The sequence below is a fragment of the Uranotaenia lowii genome, chromosome 3 (assembly GCF_029784155.1).
Source record: "Uranotaenia lowii strain MFRU-FL chromosome 3, ASM2978415v1, whole genome shotgun sequence".
Lineage (NCBI taxonomy): Eukaryota > Metazoa > Arthropoda > Insecta > Diptera > Culicidae > Uranotaenia > Uranotaenia lowii.
The window spans coordinates 79,069,369-79,080,681 of NC_073693.1; the positions used below are offsets into that span (position 1 = coordinate 79,069,369).

At 41.0% G+C, this 11,313-nt stretch overlaps 1 protein-coding gene across 1 annotated transcript; it reads right to left on the bottom strand.

Moving 5' to 3' along the window:
* Window positions 1–4,547: 4,547 nt before the first annotated feature.
* Window positions 4,548–10,245, bottom strand: LOC129752321 (uncharacterized). The gene is made up of 2 exons (XM_055748107.1): window positions 10,140–10,245; window positions 4,548–5,038 (listed from the first exon to the last, which is right to left on the bottom strand). Exons 1-2 carry the CDS (start codon window positions 10,243–10,245, stop codon window positions 4,548–4,550), a joined length of 597 nt encoding a protein of 198 aa, XP_055604082.1.
* Between the last annotated feature and the right edge of the window lie 1,068 nt (window positions 10,246–11,313).

The window sequence follows — 11,313 nt, forward strand, 5'->3', positions numbered from 1 at the left end:
GCAAACAGCCAAATCGGACGCTGAAGCAGAACAATGTGGCCAGAATCCGTGCTCGAAAGCTGTACGACCAAGTGCTGACCAAGTTCGACGGATGTAAAGTCTGCTTCATTTAATATTGGAACACAAACAATTGCGTGTAGTTCAGTCATTTATTAACGAATTCATAATTTGTTTTTCATACAAATGTAGCATTTTCTTTACTCTTTCATAAAAAAAAATTAAAAAAATTATTCATTGCTGTTTCGAAGAAATTCTCGGACTCGTACTCGTAAGAAAACTGTGCACAATTTGATCTCTCCGTTCTGCTTCCATGGCGGTTGTTTACAAAATGCTATCGTTTGGTGTTATGACATAAATACATGGTGAAAGGTAATGAATTTCCCGACACGTGGGTGAAAAAAGTTTCCGAATCCGTCCACTAGGAGCGCCACAATGAGCAAAAGAATTTGTTCCAATATTAAATGAAGCAGACTTTATATCGTTTTTTTTTGCTTTACGCGATTGCGCTCCACTAAGAGCAAGTTCACTGGTGTTGGGAAAATGTGGTAGAAATTTTGACGTTTTGAAAATTTTACCATGCAAAAATGTTTTCAAGATCTTGGGGCGTTGTATTTTTTTACAACACTGTTTCTATTTCAGCCGTATGTGATAGAAATCTTGCTATTTTTGCATCACAGCATGCGAAAATACAACACGTGTTGTGAACAAACTAGAAGTCCACAGATCTTGAAAATGTTTTTGCATGGGAAAGTTTTCAAAATATGCCGTAAGTGTCAAAATTTCTACCACTTTTTCCCAACACCAGTGAGCTTGCTCTAAGAAGCATAACTCAAATGTGATACATTTTTTTATGTGAAGAAGCATAACTCAAATGTGATACATTTTTTTATGAAGAAACTTTTTCATAATAATTGTGTACAACACTTTCGATAATTCAATGATAATAAATTTGAAGAATTCGGTTCAGCCGTTTCTGAAATAGAAAATGCCATATCTTTGTGTTTTTGTGTTTCGTTTGTGTTAAATAGTTAAGAAGACCCAAAAAACTCTGTTAGCAGCGAGTAGGAGTTCAAAGCATGGTGTTCTGTGGAAAGTGGATAAGGTGACTGCACAAAATCTGATGCCAGGCGTCAAGCGAAAGATCCGCCAATTTGGACTAGATCGAACGGGATCTAACCTTATTTTTTCTCCCGTCATTTATACAAATTGAACTTCAAATAGAAAAACACTTTAACAACTTTTATGTCGTATAAGAGTAAGGTATAATACTACATGGAGAAATGACACAAAAAAACTTATCGCCTTGAAAGCGAACGTTATAAAACGAGCAATTGTTGAGTAGTACCGACCTCTTTGACATCTGAGCCCATAAAACTCTAAAATTCTAGGAAAAAATATCATATAATATTAACGGATTTAGACATAAATAAAGAATTTTGTTTCAATGGATTAAATGGTAAAAAAGCAATTTAACATTGGAATGGTATTTCATTGGAGAACAAAATAAATTTGAAACATTTGCACATCATTCAAATTCGGTTTCTAGATTCGAAACAAAGCATATCATTCCCACAAAGGCAGCACCAGACAACGGAAACTTATCGTCGCAGGGAAAATGAGAAAACTATATCATTAGACTTAAAACTCTTACCCAAACTAGATTTGATTCCATTTTCCTGCAGCGGGTCCGGAAAAACTGCTTTCATCTGCTCCGAAGAGCTGCTGCACATTAGTTAGCGCTCGTTTTGCTACTGTCACTCTTTAGCTCCTTTTACCTTGTCTTGTGCCAGCAGCCGAGGGATAAAATTTAATTATTAACAATCAAAGTTTTATATCAAAGCATAATGACATTGTAAATTTTCGTATCATCTTAAACGTCTCACTCCCGCAAAAGTGAGACGGTTTCCTTTCCTGAGCTGCCATTGTCGAAAAGGAAACATTTTCGGAATCACTTTCAGATTTTGACAGAATTATTTTATGTTGGTGGAAGTGATAAAGCTTGAGGTAATTTTAGGTGAGGCCGAGAAAACCCTTGGATCTTTCCGCAAGACAAGAAAACGACAAGTTGAATCGAAAACCAGCTCCAAGTACCGAGTAAGAAACAGCTGGGAATTTTGTGTGTATGAACATAGGAATGGAAATGGGTGGTTGAGGTGAGAACATTCCCCTCCTAAATCAATTCCTCTTCACGTGTAGACATAATACCTTTTAAAATGGGTCCCTTTGCCCCAATCCAGGCGAGAAACTGCTTCCGGTTTCAGATTGAAGGACAACCGGAAAAGTTATTTCATCAGTCGGTAGGGACGCTGCTGGTGTTTGTGTCGACTTGCCAGATGAAAACAATTCGTTCAGGTGGATATCGTGAGAAAAGTTCCTCTCTTCACCAGGAACATTGGGTGTATTGTGCGAAAAATGTCAAAAAAATTTTTTTTTAACTTAAAAAAAGTAATGAAAATATTTTGGAACATTACATTTAAATAACGAAAATATGATTTTACTTTTAAAACTAAACTATCTCACCGTGCAAGGAAATGTACCTCCTGCTCGTTGATGAACCGAACAAACCCTATGAGCGATGCCGTAAAGTAGAAAATATTAGATGGAAAATAACCGCTTGCGTTGTAATGCGGAAGATCTTTTTCCGGCAAATGTGAGCTATCGTCATAAGAAGACATTTAGCACCTAGCCCCCAGTCCCCTTTTCCCTATCCCGGGAAAACTTGAATAGGGAGGCTCAGTCGAGCTGTTCTACGGTTCACCAGTGGGAGGTTTGGAATGAATATTTGTTAAAGAAAATTCTGAACGTAGATGAAAGTTAATGGTTGCAATATATGCTTCCAGATCCACGGTACATCGTTGGAGATAAAACAATTTCGAAGAATTTCTTGCAGCAGTGTCAAACTGCTGCGCTGGAAGGGGGAAGTGTTGTTCTCGGAATCAAGGGAAAACTTTAGCATGTTCTCATGTATACCGAGCCTGGTGATTTTCTTCCAGCCGATGACGATGGGAGGAGTTTTGCGAAATGGGGAAAATGATACTGGGGTACAGTTTCGATGATATATGGCTGGTATTTGTCTCAATTAAAAATACATGGACATGGCTGGAGCCCACTCAAAAGGTAGTATAAATTCGGATTTGGTGAAAGTTTTGCCCCGAAGTGAAAGATAAGTTGATATACTGTCGGTAGAATGTATTTTTTTAAGAAGAAAGGTTGTTGGGAAAGTTTGTTTCCGGTTTGATATGATAGCGATATAGTCCAATTTGGTGATAATTGGCTATAAGCTACTAATGAGTTTGATATGCTTAAGGGAAGATAGTTTTAAGCCTTAGCATGCCAGTAGCAGTTAATATTTTATAGTTTTTTTTTTTTTTTTTTTGATACCCTTAATTCTGAAAAGTATTTTTTATTCTTATTGATATTTCTGATAAAGGGTGATACGGTCAGAATCTGGTCAATATCAACTTGACGTATTTCTTTCAATTTTGCATTAAAAAAACCTGAACACCCCTCATTTTGAAAGTGTGTGTGTGTAGAATGTTGCTCCTATTTTGATTTTAGAATTCACTCTTCAGTTGTCAAAATGCCGTCCAAGGAAGAAGAGCAGCGTATCAAAATTTTGCTCGCGCATCGCGAAAATCCGAGCAACTCGCACGCAAAGCTGGCAAAATCGCTAAAAGTTGTCAAATCAACCGTTACAAATGTAATTGAAGTGTTTGGGGAACGTTTGTCGACGGCCAGGAAGTCTGGATCGGGGGGAAATCTAAAACCGGAAGCCGCTAAGACGACGAAGAGAGTTGCTGGTAGTTTCAAGCGATACCCTAACCTCCTAACTGCGTAGTAATGGACGACGAAACCTAGGTCAAAGCCGACAACAAGCAGCTTCCAGGACAGTAGTTTCATACGGAAAAAGGAAGGGGAAAGGTAGCAGATATTTTCAAGCACATTAAACTGTCAAAGTTCGCAAAGAAATATCTGGTTTGGCAAGCCATCTGTACCTGTGGTTTGAAAAGCAGCATTTTCATAGCTTCCGGGACTGTCAACCAAGAAAAACTGTTTGAATAAACGTCGGCTGCCTTTCCTGAAGAAACACGGTTGTTCCGTACTGTTTTGGCCGGATTTCGGACTGTCTTGGCTCGACGTCGTGACAAGGTTATGTGATTCGGTCGGACAAAAACACTTTCCCGTAGCAGTTTGAACAGCTTTAAAGCTAGAAAATTTATTAATTTTAGATAGGTTTTATCGATGGCTTTCAAATTACTTACAATTTAGTGCCTTATAGTTTCCAATTAAACGTAGTAATCAAATAACTCTTCAACCGATATATAACAAAGTGGTCAGCAGTCTATCCACATGCCTTTTTCCCGCAATTGTAAATCATATTGTTTTTATATGTAGGTGTTGACGTTTTCCTCCTTCTTCGCCGGGCTCCAAGTGCAATGATTTGTTTAGGTTTTCACTTGAATAGGGCAGCCAGAGGGAATGGCCGTAATATTCCCCCCAGCTGCAGCTCGTCTAATACGGCCGTGATTCGTGCGCACCGTCGCCTGTCAAACCTCCCCATCTTTTCCAGGGTAAACCTCTTCAATTTGGCCCCGAATCCAGCTATTGCGCCTTTTTTCGTCGGTCACGAACACTAAGTCACCTGGCTCGAGGGGTTTGGTTTTTTCAAACCACTTTGTTCGTCTGGCAATCGTCGGAAGGTACTCCTTCAACCACCGCTTCCAGAAGCTGTCAGAAATGGTTCTGGCAAGGTTCCAGCTATTGCGTAGGCCTTCAAGGGGACTGACTGGTTCTTGTGAGGACATCTTGGCACCCGTTGATGAGCCCAACAGGAAGTGATTCGGAGTGAGAGCTTCTTGATTAGTCGAATCGAGAGGTATATACGTTAGAGGTCGACTGTTAACAATATTTTTGGCCTCTATTATGATAGTTTCGAGAGTTTCGTCGTCGGGGACCTTAGGCGCATCATGAAAGCATTCTAGAGCCGTCTTTACCGAGCGCACAAGACGTTCCCAGACTCCGCCAGTATGCGGAGCCGCTGGAGGGTTGAAACCCCATTTAGTATTCGTGTTCGTAAAGATCCGGCACATCGTTGATTGATGTTCAGTAATTGCTCTCGAAGTTCATTCGCAGCTCCTCGAAAATTTGAGCCATTATCCGAGAAAATCTCAGCAGGGGCCCCTCGTCGCGCGATAAATCTTCGAATGAACATATTACAGGATGTTGTTGATAAGCTATGTTCGACCTCCATGTGCCAGCTCGGGTGGTAAGGCACGTGAATAATGCGATTCATCGTTTCGCATGACAGCGTTTTACTTTAACGATGAGCGGGCCGAAGTAATCTAGACCCACGAAAGTAAACGGTCGTTGGAACGCGACTAGACGCGCTCTTGGGAGAGGTCCCATCTTTGGTTGAGTTGGATTTTTGTGATACACCTTGCACCACTGGCATCGAGCTGTCACGGTGCGAATCAGTTTTCGCAATCCAGGCACGTAGAACTGCTGTCGTAGTTCGTTGAATACGGTCTCGTGGTTACGGTGCAGATACCGACGGTGGTAGAAATGTACAAGAAGAAAAGTTAGATGATGGTTTTTTGCTAGAATAATTAGACACTAAGCTTCGATCGGCAGGCTGGGGGCAGCGCCGATGAAACTGTCCATTCTAACAATCTCTTCTTCGTCGATATACGCCGAAAATTTCTACAGCGGACTAGCGATGGCACCGTTCCCGCACGCTTGCCATTTCGGCACTTCTGCAACACAGCTATCTCATGGTGGCAGGTTTCCCGCTGAATGATTCGGATTAACTCCAGCTCTGCTTTCTTAAGATGCTGTTGTTTCAAATATTCAAGAGGAATGACTTGGTCGTCTTCTTTCCGCGTACAAATTCTGAAGACAGGCTATCGTACGATGTATGCGTTCCCATGTGCTGAATCGGGTTTAATCCACTAACATTTCCTTACTCGTTTGATGATGAAAGCAGCTAGATCGTAGTTCTTCTTGCACATTCACGGCTTGCCACTTCTGTTCGGCCCAAGTTGATCCTAGCTCCCACAGAAACTCAAGAGCGTGGAACCGTCTGCTACTTTCTTCGAAACAGGGACCATGTCCCCATTTTGTGGCCTTATCCGCAACGTTATCACGAGAGGACACCCATCGCCATTCGTTCAAGTTTGTGGATGTGAGAATCTCTCCGATTCTACAAGTGATGTATGAATGATATTTTCGAGCATCAGCATGTATCCAGTGAAGCACGGCTGAAGAATCTGTCCAATAGAATCTCTGGGAGATCGATAGTTGTTGGTTTTCTTGAATAAAGTTTGCCATACGTATCCCTAGAACAGCAGCTAGTAGTTCGAGGCGGGGAATCGAGAGTGGTTTTACTGGAGCCACCTTTGATTTAGCGCCTACCAAAGTACAACGTGGAGAACCGCGGTCGAAATAGCGAAAATAGATAACACAAGCATACGCTTCTTCGCTAGCATCAACGAAAGTGTGCATTTGTATTGGCTGACAAGTTTCAGGTGAACCTTGTCCGAAATAGGGTCGAGAGATTTGAACTTCACCAAGACGAGAAAATAGGTTTGTCCAGCGCTTCCAATTAGCAAACGTGCTATCATCGACTGGTTCATCCCACTTACACCCGGTCTTCCATAGGGTCTTTATAATTATTTTCCCATGAAACACAAAGGCAGCGAGCATTCCGAGTGGGTCATACAGACTCATCACTGTACTAAGCACTTGGCGTTTTGTTGGGCGAAGCATACCATTTAGTAGTCTAGTGTCCAGTTGCGGGAGATTTAACGTAACGTAAAAATGTCAAGTTTAAGTAACCACCGAATACCCAACACCGACAAAGCCTTTTCTGACGTCAGCAGACCAAGATCCTTCGAAGGGGGAGCATTAACTTCGCCGATTTCATTTAGAACGATCGTAGAGTTTGACACGAAGTTTCGTATCTCAAACCCTCCTTGAGAGTGTACATATGTGCTAAAATTCTTCGGCGTTGAGGTTTTTAATAAACTGAGCCGAGCAGGGCGAGCAGGCTGACCCAAAAGTTGCCACGTCCATTGTGTAGATACAAGGTGGATCTGAAGGGTTGTCTCTCCAGAGGAAACGTTTTGCGGATCTATCTTCTTCTCGTATTTTTATCTGGTGAAACATCTCTTTCACGTCACCACATATAGCGATTTTTCTGGCTCGAAACCTGTACAGTACGGATGGTAATGGTGTTAGGAGGTCCAATCCCTTAAGCATCATCGAGTTGAATGAGACGTCTTTTACTTGGGCCAATGCATCCCAAATTAATCTTAGCTTTTCGGGTTTTTTGGGGTTTGAAACACACCTTAAGGGCAAGTACCAAGTTTTATTGGGGTTGGCTGACTTGATTTCTGCAGCCGTTGTTTTGTGGGCGTAGCCTTTCACCAAGTAATCTTCGATTTGTACCTTCACTTTGCGTTCAAGTTTAGGATTTTTATAGATCCTTTTTTCAAAACATTGAAGACGCTTGACCACCATTGGAAAACCATCAGGAAAGGCAACATTTGCATTCTTCCACAACAACTCGGTTTCGAATCCTCCGGGGATACGTCGACTTGTAGATTCTAAAATCTCACGGGATTGTTTATCCTCTCTGGACTCTAGTGTTGGAATATTTCCTACTACCCCCAAGTTATCTCCCAAGATGTACTCTTTCACCAAATCATGAAGAAAATGGTCTTCTTTTATAGAACAACTATGTAGAACATGATGGTATCTATTTTCAATAGAATCAACAACACCTCCGTATAAGCACCACCCTAGCCGTGTTTTCGTTGCGATGAGGTGACCCTGAAATCCTTCACGCACCTTGAGTAGAGTTGCTAAGTGAACATTTTCGAGCCCAATTAAGATCTGTGGTCGGGCTAAGCTATAATCTTGAATAGGCAACCCTTTTAGATGTTGTTAGTTTGCAGCAAGATTTTTTGTATCAATTGAATGGACGGGGAGCTCCAAGGCATCGACGGTTCGCGCATTCTTCAGGACGTAAATCATGTTTTTCCCTTCTCCGATATTCCCACTTGAACTGTCTGGGAATTGTCTTCATCACGGGTTACGTTCCCAGTCCACTTCAGATGTAAAGGGTCTGGAAAGCCTTTCAACTCCAATTTTTGCGCCAGTTTTGTCTCTATCATAGTCACTTCCGAGGCTTCGTCTAACAGAGCAAAGGTATCAACTGATTTAGATTGATTAAATATGGTAACTGGAAGAATGTGTTAGATAACAGAACTGTTAACCCTGTGACGGTTTTGTGGACTTGGAGGTGGGAGATGATTGATTTTGTGGACTTTGGGGCGAGGGAAAGTGGAGTAAAGGGTGATGACGTATGCAGCATCCTTCGTATGTGCATTCCTTTGGACGAGGGCATGGCCACGCAGAATGAGCTTTTAAACAGCTTCTACACAAGCCATAGATGCGCACTAGACTAGTTCACTTTTCGGCTTTTTTCGCTGATCACAACGCCACTTACAGGGTTTGATCATCATTCATTTTCAAGTACTCCGGCCAAATTTGAGCTCATTTGAGTAAGTTTCCAGCGTGCGCTAGGAGTTTTATTGAAAAAAGTCCATTTTTCTGGAAAATTTCCTTAGATGTGTTCTAGCAAGCTGTTGTTAATATAAAATGATAATTTTATAGTGCTCGGTGATTGGTATGACAAGCACTCGTATGGACCTGTTTTAGATAATTGACTAAATCAAACCGAAAAAATTTTAAAATTTATAAACTACGTACTTTTACAGAAAATTTAGTTACAAGTTGAGAGCTTAAAATCAGTAGTAAATAGAAAAAAAATATTTTCGATATAAACTTTTCATAAAAAGATAGCCTTATTTATAACCTTTAATTTGATGTATAACACTTAATGATCGCAAGAGTGCTAGCAAAGTTATTCAATTATCTATGCAACAAATTTGATTTGATAAAATATTTTTCATTCAAGTTTGCTCCACACCAACTTGTGCACAAGAAAGGATATTTTATTCAATCAAGTACCCCATGACGGGGCCAGGAGTTAAAAAAAGCGCGCGCTTTGATAAAGTTGTAAGCAAGTCCTCTTGATGCCACGTTTTGCAGGTTGCATGATGCTAAAACTTGAATGGAGACAACATTATGATTCAAAGAATTTGATGTGAATGTTTGAATATCTTTGCTCGTACTGTCGCGATAATTAAGTGTTATACATCAAATTAAAGGTTATAAATAAGGCTATCTTTTTATGAAAAGTTTATATCGCAAATATTTTTTTCTATTTACTACTGATTTTAAGCTCTCAACTTGTAAGTAAATTTTCTGTAAAAGTTGGTAGTTTATGAATTTTTAAATTTTTTCAGTTTGATTTAGTCAATTATCTAAAACAGGTCCATACGAATGCTTGTCATACCAATCACCGAGCACTATAAAATTATCATTTTATATTAACAACAGCTTGCTAGAACACATATACGAAAATTTTCCAGAAAAATGGACTTTTTTCAATAAAACTCCTAGCGCACGCTGGAAACTTACTCAAACGAGCTCAAATTCGGCCAGAGTTCTTGAAAATGAATGAGGATCAAACCCTGTAAGTGGCGTTGTGATCAGCGAAAAAAGCCGAAAAGTGAACTAGTCTAATGCGCACCATCTTCAAGCGTTCGTCAACCGAAATATTGTTAAACTTATCGCACTTATCTGCCCAGTGATTCCCTTCATTGCAGACCGAGCAGACCCTTCCGCTGCGCTGTGTCATGTTAACTTCAATTGGTCCTTCTCCTGACCGGTAGTCGCTTTATGAGCACAATTCTTTGGTTTTGCTCCAGCTCCTCGCGACCTATTTTCTTCTGTTTTCGAAAACTTATAGTTAGTTCCTGGTGCTGTGTAGACGGTGAGAGCACTTGCCTTGAGAATTACTCCGAAAATGCACTTTCCAAACAACCCCAGGTCGACTACCGGAGCTGCTTCAATATACTCTGCCCACTTATACTTGATGTCTGATGGAAGCTTTTCGACAAACTCTTGAAGCAATGTTTGATTTGACAGATGTGCTTCGAGTCCTGCTGCCACTAGGTGGCTGCAGTAATTTTAAATCGCTAACCCGTAGGAAATTACCGTTTCCAACTTACCCTCCTTTGGGGATGGAGTGTTCCGTATTTTGACCAGAAGAGAGCTGATCAGCATTTCCGGTCTGCCGTACAACATGCGCAGAGTTTCCATCAAATGTGGAACCATGTCCGGGCTTCAGTATGTGTTCGTCTCCTTGGCGGAGTTTGGTCTTCTCGATCTTGCTGATGAGGCATCGGAGTAGCAACCTCTTGGCCACTACTAACCGGATGAAGTTCCGAAATGTCGAACTCGGGTTTTCTTCCAGGTGGTTTGTTAAGGCTCGTTGAGTTCATCGGTAGCTTTTTTTTTTGAGCACCGGTTCTTGGTTTTCGTCACCGCTAATGGATGGTAGACTTTTTACCCATTCTTTGGTTCGTGTGGGTGGAAAACTGCTTATACCGCTTCTTCGGCTGCTTGCTTCGTCGATTTGCGCACTTAATATTTAATGCTTTTTCTCTAGGTACATTTCTTCTAACTTCCGAAGGGTTTCTTGACGAGCCAGTTGGGATTTTGCGAATGCCCGCTCTTCTTCGCGGCGCTTTAACTCAAGGGCGGCTTCTTCTTCTTCTTGGCGCTTCTCCTCCTCAATCCGTCGAAGTTCCAGCTGCCTTTTTTCCTCCAACACCTGCAGTTCTAGAGCCGCTTTCACAGCGCGCGTAGATGACGTGTTACTTACACGAGATATCAGGGATCTACCATCTACACTTTTAGAAACACCTTCCGTCGTATCTTTCCCGCCTTTTTCGCAGTCAGGAAGTCAGGACAACTCCACGGACGATCTGCTATAGAATCTCCCACGCCAACACAGCCGAAGTGAAACCATTCAAGGCATTTTTCGCATTCTACCATATTTGGGATATCCGGGTTCTTGCATAACTTGCATGATGACTTTGGACGGTTCCTCGTTCCGGGCATCTCGAAATTAGATCTGCGACTAACTTGAGGTCTGAAAACTGATTGAACTATTTGTATAGCTATTTGTATAGCATTTTTCTCAGCTCAAAATTTAAAAGAAATCAAGAAATCGTAGTATAAAGTGTAATTTCGCAGAACTTTTAGTAAATTTTCGTCACAGAATCTGAGTCACAGTCCACAGAACATTGAAAATTTTCTTAGAATTCACAGTGTTTCTGCATTTTGTACATACTTTTAAATTGTGCATTTTGATATCCTTATTAACCTCATAATATCAAA

Coding starts and splice junctions, on each gene's coding strand:
- LOC129752321 (XM_055748107.1), bottom strand. CDS start 10,245: ATGGTTCCACATTTGATGGAAACTCTGCGCATGTTGTACGGCAGACCG. Junction 5,039..10,139: donor CACTCCATCCCCAAAGGAGG/GTAAGTTGGAAA, acceptor TCAACCCTCCAG/CGGCTCCGCATACTGGCGGA.